General features: G+C 38.8%; 2 protein-coding genes across 6 annotated transcripts; one reads left to right on the top strand and one right to left on the bottom strand.

Annotated features, from left to right (window-relative positions):
* Window positions 1–1,357: 1,357 nt before the first annotated feature.
* On the top strand, window positions 1,358–6,996 carry LOC103705003 (Exostosin family protein). 4 transcript variants are annotated; one of them, XM_088710387.2, is made up of 9 exons: window positions 1,358–2,012; window positions 3,172–3,345; window positions 4,354–4,511; window positions 4,614–4,761; window positions 4,897–5,012; window positions 5,092–5,230; window positions 5,974–6,037; window positions 6,135–6,287; window positions 6,619–6,996. In XM_088710387.2, the coding sequence occupies exons 1-9, from the start codon at window positions 1,500–1,502 to the stop codon at window positions 6,627–6,629; spliced, it is 1,476 nt and encodes a 491-aa protein (XP_088566513.2). In that variant the 5' UTR covers window positions 1,358–1,499; the 3' UTR covers window positions 6,630–6,996. The 4 variants fall into 4 exon arrangements, with proteins under 4 accessions (XP_088566513.2, XP_008786782.4, XP_088566514.2 ...); XM_008788560.5 differs by having other exon boundaries at window positions 5,974–6,084; window positions 6,219–6,287; XM_088710388.2 differs by lacking the exon at window positions 3,172–3,345 and having other exon boundaries at window positions 5,974–6,084; window positions 6,219–6,287.
* A 1,104-nt stretch (window positions 6,997–8,100) lies between these two features.
* On the bottom strand, window positions 8,101–13,655 carry LOC103705004 (uncharacterized). 2 transcript variants are annotated; one of them, XM_008788563.5, is made up of 6 exons: window positions 13,379–13,655; window positions 12,141–12,307; window positions 10,206–10,292; window positions 9,905–10,063; window positions 8,815–8,932; window positions 8,101–8,382 (listed from the first exon to the last, which is right to left on the bottom strand). In XM_008788563.5, the coding sequence occupies exons 1-5, from the start codon at window positions 13,506–13,508 to the stop codon at window positions 8,837–8,839; spliced, it is 639 nt and encodes a 212-aa protein (XP_008786785.1). In that variant the 5' UTR covers window positions 13,509–13,655; the 3' UTR covers window positions 8,101–8,382; window positions 8,815–8,836. The 2 variants fall into 2 exon arrangements, with proteins under 2 accessions (XP_008786785.1, XP_088566515.1); XM_088710389.2 differs by having other exon boundaries at window positions 12,141–12,301; window positions 13,379–13,637.
* Between the last annotated feature and the right edge of the window lie 11,973 nt (window positions 13,656–25,628).

The following is a 25,628-nucleotide window of genomic DNA, read 5'->3' as shown; positions in this document are numbered from 1 at the left end:
ACTTATATATAGTTTTAAATTAAAAAAAATATTTATATGTAGTTACAAAAAAGAGCTTGGTCTAGCAGTTTGGTTCAAAGATATTAATACTCTAGCTCGTGATCTTTCGGAGAGAAATAAAGTTCAGAAAGAAAATGCTAAAATACCTTCGCTCCATATCTTGCTTTTCTTTAGCTCTTTCGTGAAAGTCATCATCCTTAAACTAGATGGTTTCTTATTCTTATTCTATTTCTTCAAGGCAAGAGTGACTTTTTTTTTTCTCTCCATACAATCCTACGAAGCTACCTAAGCTCCAAGCTACGAAATTGTTCTTTCAAACATCTTCCAAGATTATAGAAAGAGCACACAATATCTTAATCCTTGCTATTTTTACTCTAAATTGGAGTTGCTTGCAGAAAAAAAGGGCATGTTTGATTTGCTGGAAGAATTTTTTTGCACTTCAATATTTTTCTTAGAAAACTGATACTCAACATATGATGCCGGATAAAGTAGTTTTTATATATTTGGTTGCTTATAAAAAAAGATATATTACAGAATGATTTATATTTAGTTGAGCATCTATTTTTTTAAAAAAATATATAAAATATTTATTGTGCTCAGATCTTATCACATTCTATTTAAAAGCTTAAAAATATTTTTTTTAAAAAAATATTCTAATTTTCAATAGGTTGGAACGAGAGAATTGGACTTTTTTATTTGCAATATAAATTTTTTTGCCCAATAAAATATAAAAAAAATATTTTTATAAAAAATATTTTTTAATTTTTTTATGAAAAATTATAATTAAATATGAGTCATATCTCTATCCTCTTCGTTGATCACGCTTTCCGCAGAAAGATTAAGGGCTCGTTTGGTTCGCAGGAAAACGAGGGGAGAAAGTGTGGTCAACGGGAAAGTAATGAAATGCCTCTTGTTTGGTTGGAGTTTTCAAAGGAGAGAGATGGGAAAGTTGTATTCCCATTGAAATATGATTCCCACATTTCATGGGAAAGTCTTTCCCATGAGAATCATGGGAAAGACTTTCCCATGAGAAACATGGGAAAGTTACTTTCCCATGAGGTGGGAATCACTCCTTTTTTATTTTTTCCCAAAAAGACCCTTCAGCATTAAAGAAGCATTAAAGAGGCATTAAAGACCTAATTTTTATTAAGGGCATAATAAGAATTATACATAACTTTCCTAGGAAAGTGGAAGGTCAACCAAATATAAGCACTTTGAAAATTAGTCACTTTTCCATAGTTAACCAAACATGTCAAAAGTACTTTCTTAGGTATCCTCTTTCCAGAAATCTGATTCCTAGGAGGAAAAATACTTCCCGAACCAAACGAGCCCTAAAGGTTAAAAAAAACCACTTGCGCGGCGGAGTCCAGAGGAAGACCGGCGATCGGCATTACCAGTCGTGTTGGCTTTTGGACAGCGAGGCAGAACCTCATGGTGAAGCACGAATCTCGAAATCCGTTATGATATTTCTCTGGGATTAGTTTTCTCAGAGAACAACGATGGCGGGGAAGCACTTCCCTTCGGGGAACCCTCGATCCTCGCACTCCCCTTCCTCTCCCTCGTTCCTCGTCGCCACCCTCTCCCTCCTCGTGCTCGCCTCCATCTTCTTCTTCTACGCCTTCTCATCCTATCGTTGCCCCGCCTCCGTCGCCCGGGAAAAGCCTAACCTTAACCCTAATTCTAATGCCGCCGCGCCGGAGTACTCCTTCGTCGCCTCTCTCGAGAAGTTCCTCACCTCCCGGCGCCCTGTCTCCGCCGGATCTTCCTCCGCCGCGGCCGACGCGGGCGGAGCCGCGGTAAAAGCGCTCGATGACAAGATCTGGGGGAAGGAAACAGGAAGGCTTTATGGGGATCCGGCGGATCCGTGGTCGGGGCTGTCGGTGGTTAGGGTTTATGTGTACGAGATGCCGGCCAAGTTCACCTACGATCTTCTCTGGCTCTTCAGGAATACCTATAAGGAGACGACGAATTTGACGTCCAACGGAAGCCCCGTTCATCGCCTCATCGAACAGGTTGTTTGCTCTGCCTCTCTTTTTCTTTATCTTGAGCTCTAAATTGTGATAATTAAAAGCAAATTGGATGTGGAGGAGGTTCTGGTTAGAAAAATTTAAGCTGCTTGTTGTGAAAGATCAACAAAAAATAATAACTTAATGCGGGTATTGCTGCGAAAAATAGTTAGTGTAAAGAAATAAGAACCATGGTTGACTCTCTGGTTTGTTACTCGTTACATTAACTTGAATGTTTACTAAAAAAACTGTTCGACATATATGCAGAGGCATGGATATAAAGGGTTTTAAATTGATGGACTAATTTAATGGAATTTAAAGACTATTTGTGAAACAATAGATCTAGATGAGAGAATAGCTGGATAGCACTTCCTTCTGAAAATTTGCAGGAGCTCGTAATATGTAGGCTAAGACATTGGTAATGATGATCTTAGCATTTCTGAAATAATCATCTTTTACTTTGAACTTTGGTTTTGAGAGCCATGCTATAAAGATTGTGATTACTATTTTAGGGGGCCGGACTCTTCTAGTTTGACCCCTAGTCCAGACCTGTAATCCTCCTTTCTTCAATTAATCAATGTATCCTTGAAATTATTTGAGTTGGGAGGTTCAGTGGATTGCCATCATACATGTACGACGAGGTTGTTGATTCTAAATTTTTATAATTGATTAATTTTCTCTGTAGCTTCCAACATTGAAGCATCATTCATTAACCACTGTCTACCCTCTCCGCACAATAACATGCTGACTGTTGCATCTTTACGACCTATCAGTCCTATGCTGTGCTCCAATAAACAGAATTCTCATCCATTGTGCATTTTTGTGCAGTTTATCTTGTCTAATATAATATTTATGTATTTATAAGCCACAGTCCCTTTTTTTCTTGCAAAGATATTTCAGATATTTTTGACCCTACATGTTTCTAAGCAGTTTATGGGTTGTATGTATTTTTTTAATCCGGCCTACCAAGTAATTATCTAAAGATAGCAACTCCATTTGTGGTACCAATGTAACGCAGCTCCAATTGAAGGTTTACCATTCTAGTAATAAGTAATTGGTCATTTTTCTGATGGTATCAGAATTCCAGTGATAGTAGTTTGCTTTTCTACAGATTATGGTTTATCTTATTTTAAGCAAAATTTGCCTTCCTTTTCTGTGTCTGCAGCATTCCATTGATTACTGGCTGTGGGCAGATTTGATTACTCCAGAATCAGAGAGGCTCTTGAAGAATGTCATAAGGGTTCACCAGCAAGAGGAGGCAGACCTGTTCTACATCCCATTTTTCTCAACGATTAGCTTCTTCTTGCTGGATAAACAACAATGCAAGGCACTATACAGGGTGTGGGCGCATGTCCCAAGGTTTATTGTCGAGCTATTATTGGTTCTAATAATGTGCTTCTCTGGCACACCATTCCTATACTGCTAAAATTGCATTCTCTAAACTGTCTGCTGCAGATAACAGATTTATGTACCCTTAGGAATTAGAATTCTCTTCTTAGTGTTATATGAATTCAACTGATTTATCTTTGTTCACTCATAAAAGACAGGCTAACTTGTCTTCTGCCCACCTTACAGTATAGCTTCATGGTCATTATCAGCAAAAGTTCTTAAATGTTGAGACTACCAATACCCATTCAATCATCCAACAATATGTTACTTCATCCACCTTCTGTTATTGTTAATATGACAGGTTATGGGCAGTTGAATATGAAGTAGTTATCAATCATCCTGCATCAGCATTTTATTAAGGAGGACAACATATAGGTTTAGCTTGTACGAATCTGGACACATTGTTTAAGTTGAAAAATGGAAAATAAGATACTATTACTTCATAATACATTATTCTTTCCATGGTTGCTTGATTTACTCTCTTTTGGTTAAGCTTAGTTGAAAATTGCAAGTTATATAATTCTTGCACACATGGCTCGATCTCAATTGCCTCCCTGCTGTCCATAGATGCATTAACTCTACAAATTTCTATTTGCCTGTGTTGTTAGGCCCCTTGCATATGATCTAATTCATCTCATAATGTACCAATGAGAACCCTCCAGTGTGATTCTTTTTCTAATGAAAGTTATACTAATGAGATATGTAATGCCATTATTCAATTGAGGAATCAGTACAAGACACCCAAAAAGTAACAAATGGTGGTTGTGATTCTGTTATATCATATTCCTTGATTGATTAAAGGTCAGTTTTAAGTTGAACTAGTATTTTGATGACTTTATTCTGGAGAGAGCATTGAAATAAAGTGTCTCTTATCTAGGTCTCTCTTATCCATGTTTTTAACAATTACATTCATACTCTGAGAGTCAAATATCTTATCTATTGTTGTTTTTGAAATCAGGAGGCTTTAAAGTGGGTTATGGATCAGCCAGCCTGGCAACGTTCTGAAGGAAGGGATCATATTCTTCCTGTTCATCACCCCTGGTCATTTAAGTCAGTTCGCAGATTCATGAAAAAAGCAATATGGCTTCTACCTGATATGGATTCTACTGGAAACTGGTTATAATATCTGCCCTAATTGTTCGAAACTATTTTTCAATCCAGTCAAATAGGAGTGATGGGCCAATCTTGCCATCGCATTGATTTGGAAACTTTTTGTAGGTACAAGCCTGGGCAAGTCTGGCTGGAAAAAGATCTTATCCTTCCATATGTTCCCAATGTTGATTTTTGCGATGCAAAGTGTTTAGCAGAGAATCAATCAAAAAGAAGCACATTGCTCTTCTTTCGAGGAAGACTTAAAAGAAATGCTGTAAGATTTGCTCTTTTCTCTACCCATTAGATATAACAACTGATCTGATGACTGATACATTCAATAACCTTTTGTAAGAGTCTCCAAGTCCAGGGCTCTTATGTCTACTAACTATGCAGTGTGTTTCATTGTCAGGGAGGAAAAATCCGTTCTAAACTTGTGGAAGTGTTACATGATACTGAGGGTGTTGTTATCGAAGAGGGAAGTTCGGGGGAAGCTGGGAAAGCAGCAGCTCAGAACGGGATGCGCAAGTAAATGTGTTTGTGATGTTGAATTTTTCATTTGTTAGAACTTCTGGACAGTGGCTTAACTGTGTTGCACAAATGACAGATCTCTCTTTTGCTTGAGCCCAGCTGGTGATACCCCATCTTCTGCTAGGGTATTTGATGCAATTGTGAGTGGGTGTATCCCTGTTATAATTAGCGATGAATTGGAGCTTCCTTTTGAAGGAATACTTGATTACCGGAAGGTAGTTATGCCTTACAAGCATTTCTTTTTTCTTTCTTTTTTTTTTTTCAAGCAAAATCCTTTTAACCTGCTTCCCTAGTTCAGCTAATTCACTTATTGGGTTTAGGTTATTTGTTGCATCAGTTTTAATAATTTTTGTTTGGGTAGATGTCATAGTAGCTTTGCTTGGTTAGGCTGGTAGATGAGTTGCTGGTTGTCCTGCAGAATATGTAGTTTGCATGCACATCTGAAAGTAAGAATTAGAGCAATATCTTGCAAGTTCTGCAAACTAATTATTGGTCGCCATTAATGTTTATATTACCATATGATATTGCATGGTACAGTGTAGTTGACATGAATATGAAAGAGAAATCCTGGATTGAAGTTGAGTGTAAAGATGAGAAATTTCCCTGGTTAATGAATGTAGAACCTGTCACAGGAATGAATGTCAAAGTAGGATATATGAAGCCGGAGAGCCTGAGCCTGTATGGTAGGATACTTGTTGCTGTCTTTGTCTGATATAAAATACCTAATTTTCTTGTCATTTTGTGTATTACCTTTCTAGTCGGTCTCCTATCATTGAGTAAACAGTGGGTTTGCATAACCTGTAACGGTATTGTTGCATTAAATCTCGATGTAATTGTTGCATATCTCTTTTGTGTATTCACAAATTTCAGGTGGGGCAATTCTTTATCAGAAAGAAAAAACTGGATACTTAAAAAGGTGACTGGAGATGCTTATGGTTACTTCTTTCCTTGTATGCAGATAGCATTATTTGTTTCTTCAAGTGATGCTGTGCAACCTGGGTGGCTTGTACATTTCCTAAAGGGTATTGATTCCAAAAGAATTAGAGAAATGCAATTTAATCTTCCCAAGGTTTGCCAATTGCTTAAAACTAATTATTCTTCATTTCCTATTCTGCCTAGATTCAGGCAAAGCAAGTAGATTCCAAAATCCAGGGAATCATTTATTCATCTTCATACTTGAGACTTATTGTTGGCTTTTTTCAGTACTCAAGGCATTTCTTATATTCAAGTCCAGCTCAGCCTCTTGGACCAGAGGACTTAACATGGAGAATGGTTTGTTATCTTCCCATTTTATGAGCTGAGTAGGCATGGAAAAACACTTTTTTTCGATTTTTTATTTTTGGGATGGCACATGATTGTGTGCAAAAAGTCATACTTCTTTCATTATTAATTAAGAACATTATTATAAGAAACCATGGAACAAGTTAAGCATGCCATAACCAGATTGTTGGAATTTGGGAGACAAAATTGCCAAGGAAGATTGTATTACCATATGTTGAATTTGCCTTGATAGGTTAAAGGCACGGATGTTTGAAAAACCAGCTGGAATTACTGACTGTGCCTGGAGCTTAATTCTTTCATCTCCCCCTTTTGATTATGACAGATAGCTGGTAAATTGGTGAACATCAAGTTGCATACACGGCGGTCGCAGCGATTGGTGCAAGGATCTAGGAGCTTGTGCACTTGCGAATGCAGGCCTGGCAACATCACAAGAGTACCCTAATTGCACGATCTATCAGTATTCTATGTTTTGCACATTGGACTTTGTTGTTCTTGCAGATGATGATGCAAGGAGTGAAGACAAACTAAAATAACTATTTTAGCTTCATGCTTGCAACATAAAAAATATGCCTGTGTAACATTTGCATTTGTAATTCTGTTCTTTGAAGCATTCCTCCAAATGTTTGATGAGTATAACAATGATACTAGAAGACCAGCAATGCTAGATGGCCTCATTCCACTTTGAGGTTTTGTTTTAAAATTTGAGAAGTTTAGACTTTGTTGAGGGTTATCACATGCAGATCGTCATCCATGGCACTTAGGATGCATGCAGAGGTATAGCTGCTTAGCTGCCACTGCCATCCTAATTCCAATGTTTTGTTCATATCTGTAATGAAATCTTGTTTGCATTAGCTGCTTTATCTATTTGAAAGTAAATGCTGTGCGCTCGGTCCCTTGGTGCCCTATGCTGTTTGTTATGGCATTATTTGCTTAATTGTAGCGTTATCTGCTAAATTATGCAACAGCTTAAAATCTAACTGAAGTCAGGAGACAATTACAACATAATCGAAGTGTGCTTCTGGTAGATCATGTCTCCAGCTGCTCTGGCTTCATCATAGGACCATTCCTTGGGACGCCATGTCTCGATGTCTTAAAGGTGATGGCTGTTAGAAGTTACTACTGTGTTTATCCCTAATTTTGCCAATCATGTCAGATCAAAAAGACAAACCCTGCTGTACGAAGAAAATTGAGAGACAAAAAATTAACAGAAAAGATCGAGATAATCTTATCCACTGTCAGAAAAAATTGAGCTGACATTGGCATGAAACCCATTATAATGGGGCAAAGGGAAGCTCATATCAAGACGGACTGGGGGCATCAGCAAGAAAAGGCCTGGAGAAGGCAATGCCTACAAATGTTGGGCCACCCCTAATAACCTGAATTGGCTGGAGATCAGCGACCCGGATGAAAAATTCGTTTTTATTGTTTTATGCAAATTACAATTGTTTTATTTTCATTTATAGAAGGTCTATTGATGCCCAACTTCTTGCATATATGATTGCATGTATCCAAACAGCAGATCCTAAGCAAGTTGGGATCCTACATAAACTAGACTTCATCAGATCCATCTGCAAAACGCAAGCTTCTGTTAGGGAAGCCATCATCATAAATCTAATCTAATCATGAGCAGATGAAGACTGCACCTAAACCTCCCACCTTGATGAAAAGAGGAATGCATTTGATCCCAGGTCTGAGGTCTCTAGAACAGCCATCAGAAGGCCTTGCTGGCTGACTAGCTAACACATTCCTAAACTGAATTACTGGATTTTACTAAGTCCTGACACAATTGCTTTTCTTTAGTCGATTATTATAGAAAAGATTCAATTAATTAAAATATAAATAAACAAAACATGAGGATGCAGATACTTGTCTTAATATCATCAGCTGCTCTAAGAACTGAATTACAAAATTTAGATCTTCAATTTTGCAAGGTATGAATTCAGCAGATTTTTAAATCAGGCGGATGTTAATATGGCTACATTGATCTGATCCAACTCCAAATCTTCCCTCCCCTGTTCAATAGCTGTATTTCCAAAAGGGTCTACATTTAGCCTTGCAGATGGCTTCTTTCTGTTCAATCCTTCAACTGCAAGTCCAAAGAAATCTTGTGACCGCAATGTTGCAGGCAATTTCAAGTCATAGCCATTATGCTACTGAATGTCAATACATATAGTTGAATCACCTGTCTGTAGCCATGATAAAATTCCACCCATCCATGGCTACTAAACAAGAAGAAAGGTGGACAATGAAATATCATCTCCGTCTGAAATAATTCAAGGAGATGACACAACATTGCAATTTGGTGTCTTTTGTTTGTTCAGTCGAAATCGGTAACCTTATTTTTGAGATTATAACATAGTCATGCTATGCGAAACATGAGAAATCAGATGAAAAATGGGCTCAGAACATAAGGGCTCACAATCACATGATTGGAGAAATGAGAGAGTACATAATGTTGTTCTCTCCGCAGAGTGCACACTGCAAACCTCTTGCTTGTGCTATGTGAAGTACAACTCACCTTGCAATCACAAGAATTTCGCTCAGGATTGCTTGCCACTGGCCATGCGTCTTTTTTCCTCTTCCACTTGCTCGAGCAGTGCTTCTAGCTCGGCTTCTGTGAGACCCTCTAATCGTTTCTGGGAGAAACAAGAATCCAAGTCACTTATTGATAAAAATATAGGCAGGTGTCATTCAAAGATTTTTCAGCTTCATAGCTCTCCCTTCCTTGCATAGTCATCATAACAAACACAGTAAACATTTGCTTTAACAGAAGGTTCCCATGATGAATATTGCATCACATCCTTCTTTTGTGGAAGAGCATCAAATCCTTTTTACAAGAAAGGGAGGAAGTATATTGCATTGCATCAAGAACAAATGTTTGCAATAAATGGCCGTTTTCTAATCCATATAGCTCCTAATTATAATGAAGAGAATTGATAAAAATAGTACGGCACATTTTAAAAGAAGGAAAATAATTGAAATCTCACCGAAACATATATGCTGCAGTACAGAGAATGGTGGATGAACTGAAGTCAATGAACATAGGGGCACCAAGGGACCATCTTTATATATTTTGACTATTGGCAGTTTTACAGCCTAGTGGCAATCATATCTTTATGACTTCCAAATGGAACTCTGAGACCATGTTTTTGTTTTCTTAAGGTTGTAAAATGTAAATATTTGTGAAGGTCATGAAAGCAATATTATTTTGGCAATATCCAGATTATTCAGGAAGAAATGATAAACAGATAAGTGTCTGGTCTCTTTCACCATCGAAGATAAGTCATTAGTATCACATGGTAGGTACTTTCAGTGAATGTTTTTATGCAGATTCTCACTGTGTGGCCTTTTGCTGGGGAGTGTACCATAGGTACCATTAATATAATATTGGGAGCAGTAGTCCTAGAACTTTAGCAAATTATTTGACTTCAAAGTATTTCCGAGCATTTCATAGTATTGCTACCATTGTTTTAGAACAGTTAAACTTTCAGATGAAAGAAAATCATAAATAAAGAAGAAGATGACTTCTATACAGTTACTGGCATTATATACTCATATATGCAAACTCACTTCCATGACAAGTGGTTTTTCAATTTAAGTCCACTAACCTGCATGACTTTATTCTCGTAATCTCTTAATTGCTGCGCATATGTCATCTCTTTATTTGAGACTCTAAATACGTAAGTGGAAATCCATCCAATTGTTAGCCCCAAGACCAGCACTAACTGAACAACATTGCCTGCTTGCAAAGGATCAACTCCAACAAACTGCGATAGGATTAGAAAAAGAAAAATGAGAGGTGCTCATGTTAGCAGTTTGTATGATAGGCCATACCAAAAAAAAAAAAAAAAACTGTTACTGCATTTATAAGAGGTGAAGTGAGGAAATAGGTTGAAACAGCATCCTTGCCTCCAGCCCATATTTCAAACCAACACCTAGTACAGTTACTCCAAGACCAATAAGTAGCACATCTTTTCTTGTGTATCCAAAAGTCACCTGCGTGTTAATAAGTGTTATTTTACTCTTTGATCATGAAATACGAGACAGTGCATACAAACTGTAAAAGTGCAAGAAAGCAGTTTCTCATCCTTTGTTGATGCAAAACAAAAATGTTAAGATTTTTCTATGAGCCAAAAAAAAAAAAACAAAGTTCAGTTCTATCAGTTCTAGTTTTTTGAAATTTGCTAGGTGGTTGACTCAAAGATTCTGCAACAGGATTGTTACTTGGATATGCATGGATATTGCATGAATGGTCTAGATGGAAGTGCAGTAGATCAGCTCAGACAGACATAAATTTTCTATAATGTGTCTAATGCATATATCATAGAAGACCGGAAGGGGAATGGAAGCAAGGGGGAAATGCGACAAGAAAGAAAGAGACAAATTTTACACTGCTCAGACTCAGAGTTAAATTGGCAAAGTAAACGAGGTGAGGCTAGTGAATGGAAGTGTGGTTCTAGAAGAGTTTAATAGTACAATTTAATAACCTGGCCCCAGCTCATAGTGTCATTCCTTCATGATGTGGGCTATGTCTTCTGCTTGACAGAAATTTTAGCTCCACTGCAGGGCCTACTTTTCTACACAAGACTTCACATTTCATGTTTGGCACATGATATAACTAATGCCTTTTGATGGTGCATGAGAAAATGATCACTAGCCAAACATGGATCTCAAGGTCTTTATAGTGAAAGCAGACTATCCACCGCACTGTCAACCCAAACACCACCCTTTTATTTAGCCACAAATATTAGCATATAGTGTATTCCCTATTGCCCCCCTCCTTAGCAGATTCTTTTCTACTGCTATGGTATGAGCCTTAAATACAACTTACCTTTAGTGACTTATTCAAAATGCATAAGCATTCATCACATCCCCATCTTTGATGACACCAGAGAAACTTAGAATGGAGTTCCCTACATTTTTCCCACTTCCATGTTCTAATATTGTCATATGTGGGATAAAGTATCATGTCATTAAGATGAAGAGAAGGTATCTATATAAGGTTGAAATAAATTGAAGAAAGCAACTAATGGAAGTAGCCTATTCTGCTCCGCCGGTTCACGTTCCTCTCGTCTTTCCGTTCCTCCTTCTCGTTTTCTTTCCGTTTACTCTTTTTCTCCAGGTCATAGGGCCTTTTAGTTTGGCCTTGGTTCACTCGTTCCATGAACCCCCTACCTGAAAAGGGCCTACCGAGAGGCTGCATCACTTCCTTGCTGGCACCAGGAAGAAGGGCTTCAAAGCTCCTTTTTTAAACCCGATTAATCTATAAAAAAAGCCTGCATAGTAAACTCCTTGTTTTCTTTCTGATAGCTGCCGAGTTTTCAAGTCAAGCGAGAAAGTAAGTGGATCAAAAAAAGTCTTTCTGGTTGTCTCACAATATCCTTGGAAGAATATCTATGTGAGGAAATGGTGCTAATCGACGTAATTTCTATAAGAAAAGATCTATGATGCCATGGAATATCTTTGTCTCTCAGTTGACTACTGACGTGTGTGACACCCTGTTACAGCTTTTGCTTATCATAAGGTTTGTCTTAGTCCAATGTGGAGGTTCCAAAATATGAAGGATCTTTCTAATTGCACTATCTATCCCAGAACATCCAATGGGGAATTTTTTTCTGAAGCAGCTAGTTAAGCGCTTAGGTTGGATAATTCAAACATTGATCAATTAGTTAGCATGTTCAGAAATTGGTGTTTTTTAACAAATTAGAGGAGCCACTCCGTGCATCTTGATCAGAAGCAACAATTTTTTTAAAACAGAAATGGAAATAAATCAACTTCAGATGCATGACCAAGAGCTTTTAGCTTTCAACCCGTACGACACACATAGATCATAGTTCAGTATACCTTCTCTTGGTCTGAAGACTTCGAATCCTCTGGACTACCTTCTGAGGATGATGTACCGCTGCTTCTGGGCAATTTAAAAAATGTACCTCTAGTATTTAATCCAGGGGAAAGTTTTCTGGAGAAAATGGCAGTGTTGATTTGGTTTGCACCACGAGAAGTGACTACTCCTGAAAAGGTACAGTTAGTGCTAGCATCGTACTGAAGAGTTTCACTTTGATCTGCAGTATTCACAAGCATACTTAATCTACAAATTTCAATATCATCCTAAAGGACAATAACTATCCCAAACTACAAGTAAAGCACCAACATAACACAAGCTTTTTTATCTGATGAAGCATACAAGGAATCGAAGAGTAATTAAGAGTGGACTAATGTCATCAAGTGACATATCTTTTTGTCTTTTCAGATTTTAATACACCTTATAAAGACAAAAATGACTGAAGTAAATTTGAAAATAAAAACCTCGTAGTACATAGATGCAGACCATGATTAACCTGATACTGAAGAGCATATTTAGCTATGAACATCTAAAGAGAGCAGCCACCATATCATCCCCAAATTTAGTGCCAAGAGAATCTTCATGAAAAAGTTAATTGTTTCTGCAACAGTCAACATTCATCTGTGCTATAAAAGAGACATATGGTTCATAAGTATATGATTGATAATCCGTAAATATTCATCCGCTTTTCAGTTTTCACACTTCTAGTTCCTCTGCAATCATTTTTTATTCGACAACTTAGTTGCATCTGAAGTTTGAATTTATCAAAATTTTTAGTACATGCGGCATATACCAAATAGAATGCAGCATAACAAAGAATAACGTGCTTTGACTAGGAATCACAAGTATGGAATTTATTCTAGAAGAATCATTCTGCCTAATTAAAAATATTTTGAGAATTACTTCTACAATCAGTGAAAAATGTTTGCTGTGAGTTTCCTTCCAGCTTAAAGTAAAAGAACCAAATCTCCCCAAAACTCCCCGGAATTTTTTATGAAGAAATCTTTAATCAGCCCCACAACTTTAGGCCTATTTCCGCATGCAGATATCTCAACATACAAAATTATTAACTCAAACAGAAGTCCCATAAACAACCACCAATTGCATAAGTATTATGATGATTTAACACTCAGAAAACAAAAGTTCTATGCCTAAATTTTCACAACTATAGCGGCAAAAATTATTAAGTAGGGAAAAGCATTAAAAATAAAAAGAACATGACTAAACTTTGAAGAATTACCTGAAATCCCATGTGAAAGAGAAGGTGGCAGGAACCAACTGCTGCTTCTGCTCGAGGGAAAGTTATGAACCGGAGAATCCAACAGAATCGAAGCTGGATTCGAGACAGAGCTGCCTAATTTTAGAGCCATTTGGGATTAACTGGGAATAGGAGCGTTCCAAGTTGGGAATATATCTGAGAACTTCCTGCCCAAAGATGTGAATAATAATCGATTTATTTCTCGCCTTATCCCATACGAACATGCGGTATAACCACAGAGGTGACGAGCAGTCCCCGCGCTCCCACATTGACGTTATCTGGATCGACGTTGCAGTGGAGGACTCGGTGTACGGTGGTATCAAGTGGGGCACCGGTGGACTCTGGCCATTCTACGAACGCCACATCAGCCTCAGGATGTTGGGGGAGTACGGTGGGGAGGTTTAGCCTGTCTGAATATCCCCGCCGGATAAGCTGAAAATGTCATAGAAATCGAATCTAGTGGCACATCCATCTTGTATTTTGCAAGGGCACATCAGAATCTAACCTAGCTACTATTCTTTAGGCTGCATGAAGAAAAAATTAAAAAACTCTATGGAAAGTTTTTTTTTTTTTTTCCTTCTTATGGAATTGGATTGGATGGTGTTTGGTTGATGCAAGATCATGCTTAAATGGATGACTCAATCTACAAATTATATAGAATTTTTAATCCAGTTTTACTGAAATATTCAAACGGACCTTTAATATTTTTACAAATCTAGTCAATTCTCATCTAAAAGCGGATTTCAATCAGGATGGCTCCACGCATCCAAGATAATTAAACTAGTAAAACCTCCGAAGTTATTTCATATATATAACATATAATAAAAACAATAATTTGGGGCCTATCTAATCTTGCTCATTATGAAATATGTGGACCACCGTGACTAGAAGGCTGCCTCTTTTTTAGTCCGAGGTTGAATAAAAATTACCAAATATCCCCACTTGCATGTTAGCTTATTCTCTGGTTCCTGAAACACACACAATGTATAGCCAGTAGATCTTGATGACCAAAAAAATCATTCAAATGTACTTAAAATTTCTGTTCAGTTATTTTCTAGTCCTAATATACATGTTTCATATAAAATCAGCCGATCATGACGACTTATGGCAGGCATCCATATGGAAAATCTGAGTTTTAAAGCCCTTATCAAGTTGAGGAGTTTCTGAAATTATGGACAAAAGAATTTGTTAAGTGCAACTAAACTAGGTGCTAAGGATATGCAAACAGCCTGGATCAAGAGATGAACGCATGAGGCCAATGGGTTGGTTTGGATAAGTAATTTGGTCTGGGTTCAATTTTTCCGTACCTTGGACAAGGCCAAATCATGCCATGAGTGCAAGCTACCTCGAACTAAAACTTGTTAAGTTTAAGCCTGTCCCCCAACTAGATCTGGAATTAACATTAATGTGGAATTTCCCTTGTATGCATGGCCTCAAAAAACATTAACTACAACATTTATTCAGATGTATATATGTAACATATGCAACACATATTATTTTGTTCTCTATTTCTTGTAGAAAAAACCTCATATAACTTCTTTTCTTTTTCCTGAGAAGAAAGGGGACAAAGGGGGAGTCACGTTAGTCACTTGTTTTTATTCAAGAGCATGATATATATTTACAGGAGAGAAGGAAGAATTTACATGGCAAGAAGATAAAAAATAGAGAAACGGAGTTCAACAGTAACAGAAGGACAGCACGCGCAATCAGGTGTTCAAAAACAGCAAGAAGATGTTGGTGAAAGGAGCTGCGATGGGAGAGAAAGGTCACTTCGATCCTGCAGAAGCCCCTGAGATGGTACTCATATAACATTAATAACATCATATATCACTCTTCTCTTCCTAATCTTTGGAGCAATATGATTGGGTGATAATTCTTGTTAAAAAGATACATAGCGTATGCTTATATGAATGGTAGAACTTGGTTGATTGGGCTTGGCCAATCTATATTACTAAGGTATGTTTGCATGCAAATACATTAGGACCAACATATAATTAACGCTCAAAGAAGGAAAAACTTGACGAGTTTGAATTAAACGTAGAGATTGCTTCATGATTGTGTCATGTTTTACTGGTGCGGATCATTTGAATATGGTCTTTGGTTGGTCCCTAAACGACCTCGATTACCACAATCCTCATTACCTTGATGAAAATTACAAGCACAACTCACATGCACGAAGATGATTTGCCACAGCAATACATTAACTTTTTATCAGGATTTCAGCATTAGTTCTATGTTATCTTAAATGAGGCTCATTCCTATTGTCACTAGAAGCTCTTCTTTTCCTTCTCCATTCATCTTGCGTGAGACTTGAGCTAGGAATCTTACTTTGTCTCGCAACATATAGTCCATTAAAAATTCATTTCAGTAAGATAGAGAAATGAATGCAAAGGTATTACAAACAAGAATTTATTTCTTGAAACTTGAACAGGATAGCAATACCCTTGATATATGGGGTAAGACGAAGACCATCCCAATCTCAGATATTTTGCTCTAGTTCTTTTTCCAAATGATCCAAAAAGGCATAAAATCCAGGCTAACAATGGCCTGTAACTTAAGCAGGAAAAAGTCTTTTAAGTAAAACTGCAGTCCAATAAAGAAATGCTAGACTGTTTCAAGAACATCATTACAGAGAACACAAACTAGCCCACAACTCCAATCTCTTTTCTGTAAGCAGGCAGACATCGCCGAAGATATTTATAGAACATTTACCTTAAGGAAGGAGAAGAATTTTACTATTTAGCCAAGCTCCTTCGTCCACTAATGCTGCATTATTTTTACTACTATTCTGAGGGTGCCTTCTAATAAATCTTATAGCCTTGAATGGCAGTAAAATGGAATTATGAGACCTAGTTTGCTTCAGTGATAAGATTTGTTTACTGTAGCTTTATGTAAGCTTGTCTTTGAATCCCAGGAAAGAGACCTTTCATATCCAGAAAAGATCTAAGCCGAGGGACCTCCATTCTCTGCAGGCCCCACAAGCAGACGTTGCAAGCACAAGCAAGAGAGCACTCACAAGTTGATGCGTCCGGTTCAGCAAACGTCTACAAATGACCATAGCAATGCTTGTTTGCTGATAGGTGACGACAAAACCAAGTACGCAACATAATGTGTCCAAGTTCTTGGATCCTCCCCCCATCCTTTTCTATCTATATCAAACGAAGAGATAGGAACTGGACACATGAGAAAAGAGCCGTTTTATCTTTGTCTTCAAAGTCATTCCACTGCCCTTAACAAAAGCAGGAAAACTTACATCATAAGAAAAAAAAAAAAGAAGAGGAAAAGCCATCCCACTCTCTTACTTCAATCATGCTCTGGAAAGTAACTAAGTTATTACTGGTTCTTCAGTCTTTCTAGTGGAAAAAGTACAGATGATCGCATATAAATGAGCTTTTAAAACATACCAGAAGGATGACATAATATGCCCTATCAGTTGGCACATTAGATATATAGATCATGCTTTAACATATTTCAAATTCGATTCGAACAGGATTATTTTTATTTTCATTGTTTGGATTTTTTTTTTTAAGCAATACCTAACATCTGAAGCATAGACCTCCTGAAGAGCAAGCTTTCAGGGGTGAGGAAAGGTGCATTAAAGGGATGCTGTTTACACTAACAGCAATATTTCAAGTGTCCATCTGTAAATATATTAGGATCCACTATCCATCACTTGTTGATCGTTTGCACATGCATTGACACTAGAATTAATAAAGCAAGTTCTAGATGTTGCCATCTTTGGTTGCATCTATCAATTTGTTCTAATTAACTATAAGCATGTATCCCTACTCAATATAGCATACAACTATTTCTCTTCATACCAAAATCAAACAAATTTGTAAGTGCAGACACAGCTTATTTGTGGTACATATGTAACTTAGGGCGACAACATAATCACTGATCGATTTGATCTAGCCCTTTATCTTCAAATATATAAACTTAACCAATACGAAACCATTTAATAATTTACATCTAGGCAAGAATGAACATGTCTTATGTGCACAACAGGTGTGAGAGTCTCATTTCCTACCGTCTCGGTGCACAAGCTAGATAGCTAACTACACATGAACTCGATATATAGTTAGTCTAACTATTATTTGTTAGACTTTCGTAACTTTTGTTTTCTACGGAAGAATGCTTGTATAAGACTCAGATGGTCACATCTAATCCTGCGTTTATACGTGTGACAAAAGCCAATAATATTTTATACATATATACCTGTCAAGTGTCTATTACTCTATGTTGTGGATTTTCTCTTATTTGCAACATTTTACAAGCCAATAGTCATAATACTAATCAAATCATAACACTAATCAAGACATAACTTAACTGGCACCATCAAGGAGGGCTCGTGACCAAATCTTATTGAGATTAAAGATTTTTCAATAGTTATATAAGTGAACATGGCGGAGGCATTCCTTTGTAGCATTGATATATATATAAGTGTTTAGGGTTGTGGTATTGAACCGCCTATGTCATTATACCTTAGGTTTATAGATTTTTTTGCATTTGTATAGAGTACATTTCATCTTCATAGCTATTCTGTTAAAATTCAAAAAGTATTATTCTCAAGTATTATATCACCAGTGATGCAAAGAACTACCATGTGAGCCTTGCATTGGTCTCAAATTTGTTTACTTGCGAATATCAACCCTTGAATCAGGGATACTATCAGTAGAAAATTACACCTCATTTACTTCATTAATGCAAAAAATCACACTTACTCCATCTAAAAACCAAGACCCTCTTACAAATAGACAAATAGAAAAAGTTTATATACTATATAGTTTTGTATAGAAGATTCCAATGCCAACTATTTTTCGAATAACTTCATCGAGAAGAAAAATTAGTGGAAAAGCCAAATGGGCCCTACTTGGTATCTCCAAGCCTTGCAAGCAATGAAAACAGGGAGTGTGGAAGATTGAGTGCCAATTGTCACTCCTATCCATCCATTCCGATCAAATGGTCCCGATTTCACCATCCCAATCTTATCGATCAGGATGGGAGCACTTCCACGACACCCGCCATCTTCTGGCCCCCATGACCTTAGCATGATTTCCGCTGACAGTCTTTCAAGCTGTCACTCTTCTCTTCCAATCTCCTACTTAAACCCTACAACACTGCGACCAAATTTTATCATGGATAAAGATTTTTCAGTTATTACACAAGTGAAGATGGTGGAGGCATTCATCCGCAACATTAATACATGCAAGTGTCTAGTGTTGTGAAGCTTAACCGTTTTTATCATTATACCTCGAGTTTATAACTTTTTGCATATGCATAGTATACATATCATGTCACGACCCCCGCCCCGTTCCCGGCGGGCCGCCGCGACGGTCCTAGGGTGCGGGTAGGCATAAGGCCACCAGCCACCACGTAGAACCCTACTACCTATCAATCATCCATAAATTCTGAAAAATTTTGGCATGATGCATGCACAAAATGATCACCTTTCCTATGGTGACCTGTCAGGATTATCTCAATACATATAACACACTACCTGTCAGAGCAGCAATCACATAATCCGTCACATAATGAACCTGGACAATATATATCAATACATTATCTCAGGCATATAACTCATCTGTATAAAAATCTGGTTCCCATTCCATCCATGGTCAAACCCATATCCACAACAGGATCTATGACTGTAACTATGCACTATATACAATAGAAGGTTTATAATACACCAAAAGGTATAAACCTCTATTTACATTATACTATACTATACTATGGAGCGGCACAGCTAGCAGGCAACCACTAATCCTGCTCCTCTCTATACAATACCTTTCCTGCAATCAAAAACATCAAACTGGGGAGTGAGTATATAAATACTCAGTGAGTGGAGTAGAGAGTACTATGCACATGAGACAGAATATAATCATGGCTCGAGATGAAATCTCAAGATCAATAACAAGATGAACATGATCTCAACATAGAGAATATGGAGTAAATCATCAATATCACCACAATCAATATCAACTCATCTGAAGCATATATGGAATAATCAAGTAAACATATATGCTACTCATGAATATGCTCAACAGATCATAATGCTGGAACATACAAATCAGGTGTCAATATGCTGAAATCATCACTAGACAGCTATCGGGAGGTGGGTTTTACGCCCCAGGCGAACCAGCAACAACTCCCTACTGCCATATGCATATATCGAATATGACACCACACCAATATGTAAATCATCACTAGACAGCTGTCGGGAGGTGGGTTTTACGCCCCAGGCGAACCAGCAACAACTCCCCACTGTCACATGCATATGCAGGATAAGACACCATATCGATAATGTAAATGCTAAACAGCTGTCGGAAGGTGGGTTTTACGCCCCAGGCGAACCAGCAACAACTTCCTACTGTCACATGCATATGCAGGATAAGACACCACACTGATCATATAAATGCTGGCCAGTATCCAGAACAGAAATCCATCTCACATCTACATACTAAACGGCACCTCGCGGGAATTCTACATCCGCGGAAAGCCATACTGCACCTCGCGGGGTCTTACTATGCCCGGCGGCAAGCAGAATATAAGTCGTAGGACCGGTCGATCCTACGCCTAGGGCCGTGTCCCCCCCTAGGAAGGGACTGGGCTCCGCCCACCCAGAAGGCTACTATGTGCACAAAGGCCGATGTTCAACCCCCATCGACTATAGGTGTCCTGCAGATACTGCCAAGCCATGCATAAATGTCATAATGCACCCTCCCAATACTCTACTAAAAAGGAGTATAATCAAGACTACCACTCACTTGATCATGACCCAATCATAAACTAACATCAGGGTTAGAAGTGAGGGTCAAGGAAGTGCAATACAACTCAATATACCACTAAAAAGGCTCTACAAATCTTTGAAATAGAGAAAATGAAATCAATTTACAAAAGAAATCATTTCATAATTCGGAATCAATTTGATTACTCATCAACCTCTCGTAATTCCTCTCAATGTTCCCTCAAATGCATGTACAGAATAATCAAGCATGGAGAATCAAGATTATAGAGGAATCTACTACAATATCAGTCAATATGCACAAGTGGAATCAATTCACACTTGGCGACATTCATGAAAATGAATTAAGAATGCTCATGGTGCAAAGTACATGACTCCCACTCACCTGTCAATCTGGCACAGCCCTGATACGCCTCCAAAAATCTACAGCAGGCAGTGGGGAACTTCTTCCTCTTGTTCCCTAGCTTCTTGCCCAACTGTGACATGCATTTACAATACATTTAGTCTTGTATCAAGGGCCATAATCTACGTGCCAATTATAATATAGGGAACTTTAATTGATTCAACTCCCCCGTTCCCTAAATCTTTTCTTTTCTTTCTTCTTTTCCTTTTTAATTAATTAACTCACTATTTATGTGTATTAGGGACTCCTTTGCATGAGTACAAGGTCCCCTTTAGCTTGATCTAGGCTTAATACTCTATTATAGCATGAAATCCCCTATTTTCCATCCGGATGAACAGTAACCCGAACTGACAGTGGGTTACTTCATCCCGGTTTTGATCCACTTTCAGGACTCCAAAATTGATGAAATTTTTACCTAGCATTCTACACTCATAGAGGATTCCAAAGAGATAACATGCATCATCATCGGAGGCCGTTTGACCCCCTAAATAATTTGCCGAAGTTGGGACTTCGACACAGTTTTTTCGTAGTGCCGGAAAAATTTGTCAAAATCCGATTCTTCTTCTTTTAACCACCTCTACAACCCTTATCCGACCCCTCTAGACTATATCCACCCTTTGTATAGCCTAATGTCATCAAAAGACTAGATAGGGATGGATATTTACCTTTTTCTTTTTGGAAATCGAGGTCCTTGCGTAGAGGGGAAGGAGATCTACGTTTTTTCCTTCAGCTGGAAGTGCAACCGGGATCCCTTTCCTCCTTGAATCCCCTTCCTCTTCTTCTTTCTTCTTCTTCTTCTTCTCTTTTTCTTTCTTTCTTTCCTCTGTTTCACGCCTGAGAACCCCCTCCCTCTTTCTCTCGGTTTCACCAGCTCAAACCCTCCAATTAAATCACATCAAAACACTATTCACCCTTTGTTTAATATTATTAAATTCCCATTTTGCCCCTAACACTTCAACATATCTACCGTTATGCCATTAACTTTTGATTCCTTCCAATTTTACCCTTACCACTTCAATGCATCTACAACTATGCCATTATCTTTTGATTCCTTCCAATTTTACCCCTTATATCAATTTTAAAGGACTATTCTATCCCTTTTTATATATATAAAAAAAAAAAATTTGGGGTTATTACATCCTCCCCCCCTTATATAAAATTCGTCCTCGAATTTAAAAGAGTAAATTACCTGTCATAGCTGCATTCGATGTCTGTGCCTCCTGTGGATTTACCGTGAACACCCTTCCTTGCCCTCTGCCTACTGGAGCTGACAGTTGAGATGGTCCAGCACTCTGCTGTGATGTTTGTGCTTGACCTCTACCTCTGCCTACAGGCTCCCTACTACTAGGCCTGTCCATCTGCACAGAAGGGTAGGATGTTAAAGGCACAAACTGCTGGGTGGCACCCTGCGGGCATTCTCTGACAAAATGACCCGGCTGTCCACATCTGTAGCACACTCCCTGACCCATTCTGCATCTGCCAGGGTGCTGCTTCCCACATATGCCACACATTGGCCATGATTGGAACTTAGATTCAGTTCTGGCCATAGTGACTGGAGGACGAGGTACTGATGGTAGAAAAGTATCTTGTGATTGACCTCTTTCCCTCCATTTCCTCTTACGTGGGGCAGGTGGAGCTGAGCGTACAGACTGCTCCATCGGGCCCTCCGAGAGATCTACTCCCTCAGATCTATCTCTACTGCTTTGCCCTTTCCCCATACTCATTTTCCTCTGTTCTCTTTCAGCTCTTTCCTCTTTGTTTCTAGTCTCCCACTGTTTTGCTTTATCAATCAGCCTAGACAAGGTGGGGACCTCTACTGCCAGTACTGCATTATAAAGCGGGGAAATCAGACCCCGCCTGAATCTTTCTATCCTGGCAGCTTCAGTGGGGATGATGTAAGAAGCATACTTCCCCAATCTAGTGAACTCACGAGCGTACTCAGCTACGCTCATTCCGGGCATCTGCTTCAGCCTCTCAAACTGAAGAGCCCGATTCTGCCTCTCAGCCGGAGACAAGAACTCATCCATCACTGCTTGCCTGAACTCTTCCCAGGTTGGAGGATTCCTACTGTACAATCTATCCTCCACTTGTCTCTGGTACCAGTCCCAGGCATCTTCCTTCATTGTAAGCCCTACAAGTTCTATAGCTCTTGCATCAAAACAGGGCAGTCTCCGTATCATCTTTTCAGTCTCCTCCAGGAATCTCTGAGGATCTTCACCTTCTTCCCCCTTAAACTCCGGGGTTCTGAGCCTCAGAAATTCCTGTACAGTAATCCCCTCATCATCTAGAGCCCGCCTGGCCAAACTTCTTGGCACAGGTATAGGAGGTGGGATGGATACTACTGACGGGGCAGGAGATTTCCCCCGAGCAATCTGCTCTCTCAGAGCCTGATTCTCCGTCAGTAACTGTTCCATCAATGCATCTCTACTTCCTACCTCTCCTTGATCATCAACCCTCCGTCTATTAGCAGGAGGAGGTTTTTCTCTTTGGGGCTCGACATGTGCAGAACCCGCATCCAATGCTATATCTGGCTCCATCCTCCTTCCAGGACGAGCAGATCCTCTCCTTGGAGGTATTCTTTATATGTCTCTAAAAGAGTTAAAAAGAGAGGGCAGTCGTTACACACTGAGTCATAATATATTTTACTGAATTGTAAATGACTCATAAATTAACATACAGAAAAATCCTATGCTCCATAGTATAATCCTATACTTAATCCTGACTCACCCTATTGCTCTGACAGGACTCTTGTTTAACCTTTGCTCTGATACCAAGCTTTGTCACGACCCCCGCCCCGTTCCCGGCGGGCCGCCGCGACGGTCCTAGGGTGCGGGTAGGCATAAGGCCACCAGCCACCACGTAGAACCCTACTACCTATCAATCATCCATAAATTCTGAAAAATTTTGGCATGATGCATGCACAAAATGATCACCTTTCCTATGGTGACCTGTCAGGATTATCTCAATACATATAACACACTACCTGTCAGAGCAGCAATCACATAATCCGTCACATAATGAACCTGGACAATATATATCAATACATTATCTCAGGCATATAACTCATCTGTATAAAAATCTGGTTCCCATTCCATCCATGGTCAAACCCATATCCACAACAGGATCTATGACTGTAACTATGCACTATATACAATAGAAGGTTTATAATACACCAAAAGGTATAAACCTCTATTTACATTATACTATACTATACTATGGAGCGGCACAGCTAGCAGGCAACCACTAATCCTGCTCCTCTCTATACAATACCTTTCCTGCAATCAAAAACATCAAACTGGGGAGTGAGTATATAAATACTCAGTGAGTGGAGTAGAGAGTACTATGCACATGAGACAGAATATAATCATGGCTCGAGATGAAATCTCAAGATCAATAACAAGATGAACATGATCTCAACATAGAGAATATGGAGTAAATCATCAATATCACCACAATCAATATCAACTCATCTGAAGCATATATGGAATAATCAAGTAAACATATATGCTACTCATGAATATGCTCAACAGATCATAATGCTGGAACATACAAATCAGGTGTCAATATGCTGAAATCATCACTAGACAGCTATCGGGAGGTGGGTTTTACGCCCCAGGCGAACCAGCAACAACTCCCTACTGCCATATGCATATATCGAATATGACACCACACCAATATGTAAATCATCACTAGACAGCTGTCGGGAGGTGGGTTTTACGCCCCAGGCGAACCAGCAACAACTCCCCACTGTCACATGCATATGCAGGATAAGACACCATATCGATAATGTAAATGCTAAACAGCTGTCGGAAGGTGGGTTTTACGCCCCAGGCGAACCAGCAACAACTTCCTACTGTCACATGCATATGCAGGATAAGACACCACACTGATCATATAAATGCTGGCCAGTATCCAGAACAGAAATCCATCTCACATCTACATACTAAACGGCACCTCGCGGGAATTCTACATCCGCGGAAAGCCATACTGCACCTCGCGGGGTCTTACTATGCCCGGCGGCAAGCAGAATATAAGTCGTAGGACCGGTCGATCCTACGCCTAGGGCCGTGTCCCCCCCTAGGAAGGGACTGGGCTCCGCCCACCCAGAAGGCTACTATGTGCACAAAGGCCGATGTTCAACCCCCATCGACTATAGGTGTCCTGCAGATACTGCCAAGCCATGCATAAATGTCATAATGCACCCTCCCAATACTCTACTAAAAAGGAGTATAATCAAGACTACCACTCACTTGATCATGACCCAATCATAAACTAACATCAGGGTTAGAAGTGAGGGTCAAGGAAGTGCAATACAACTCAATATACCACTAAAAAGGCTCTACAAATCTTTGAAATAGAGAAAATGAAATCAATTTACAAAAGAAATCATTTCATAATTCGGAATCAATTTGATTACTCATCAACCTCTCGTAATTCCTCTCAATGTTCCCTCAAATGCATGTACAGAATAATCAAGCATGGAGAATCAAGATTATAGAGGAATCTACTACAATATCAGTCAATATGCACAAGTGGAATCAATTCACACTTGGCGACATTCATGAAAATGAATTAAGAATGCTCATGGTGCAAAGTACATGACTCCCACTCACCTGTCAATCTGGCACAGCCCTGATACGCCTCCAAAAATCTACAGCAGGCAGTGGGGAACTTCTTCCTCTTGTTCCCTAGCTTCTTGCCCAACTGTGACATGCATTTACAATACATTTAGTCTTGTATCAAGGGCCATAATCTACGTGCCAATTATAATATAGGGAACTTTAATTGATTCAACTCCCCCGTTCCCTAAATCTTTTCTTTTCTTTCTTCTTTTCCTTTTTAATTAATTAACTCACTATTTATGTGTATTAGGGACTCCTTTGCATGAGTACAAGGTCCCCTTTAGCTTGATCTAGGCTTAATACTCTATTATAGCATGAAATCCCCTATTTTCCATCCGGATGAACAGTAACCCGAACTGACAGTGGGTTACTTCATCCCGGTTTTGATCCACTTTCAGGACTCCAAAATTGATGAAATTTTTACCTAGCATTCTACACTCATAGAGGATTCCAAAGAGATAA

This window comes from Phoenix dactylifera, chromosome 14 (genome assembly GCF_051530095.1).
Source record: "Phoenix dactylifera cultivar Ajwa chromosome 14, Ajwa_hap1_PhDact_Kaust_v1.1, whole genome shotgun sequence".
NCBI lineage: Eukaryota > Viridiplantae > Streptophyta > Magnoliopsida > Arecales > Arecaceae > Phoenix > Phoenix dactylifera.
The sequence above is the reverse complement of the archived record's forward strand: the minus strand, read 5'-3'. Positions and strand labels throughout refer to the sequence as shown.

Excerpts from the sequence above, each read along its gene's own strand:
- LOC103705003 (XM_008788560.5), top strand. The coding sequence starts at position 1,500 with ATGGCGGGGAAGCACTTCCCTTCGGGGAACCCTCGATCCTCGCACTCC. Across the intron at positions 3,346-4,353 it reads AATGCAAGGCACTATACAGG|GAGGCTTTAAAGTGGGTTAT; the intron begins GTGTGGGCGCAT and ends TTTTGAAATCAG. Across the intron at positions 4,762-4,896 it reads GAAGACTTAAAAGAAATGCT|GGAGGAAAAATCCGTTCTAA; the intron begins GTAAGATTTGCT and ends TTTCATTGTCAG.
- LOC103705004 (XM_008788563.5), bottom strand. The coding sequence starts at position 13,508 with ATGGCTCTAAAATTAGGCAGCTCTGTCTCGAATCCAGCTTCGATTCTG. Across the intron at positions 12,308-13,378 it reads TCTTTCACATGGGATTTCAG|GAGTAGTCACTTCTCGTGGT; the intron begins GTAATTCTTCAA and ends GTACCTTTTCAG. Across the intron at positions 10,293-12,140 it reads AGTCTTCAGACCAAGAGAAG|GTGACTTTTGGATACACAAG; the intron begins GTATACTGAACT and ends ATTAACACGCAG.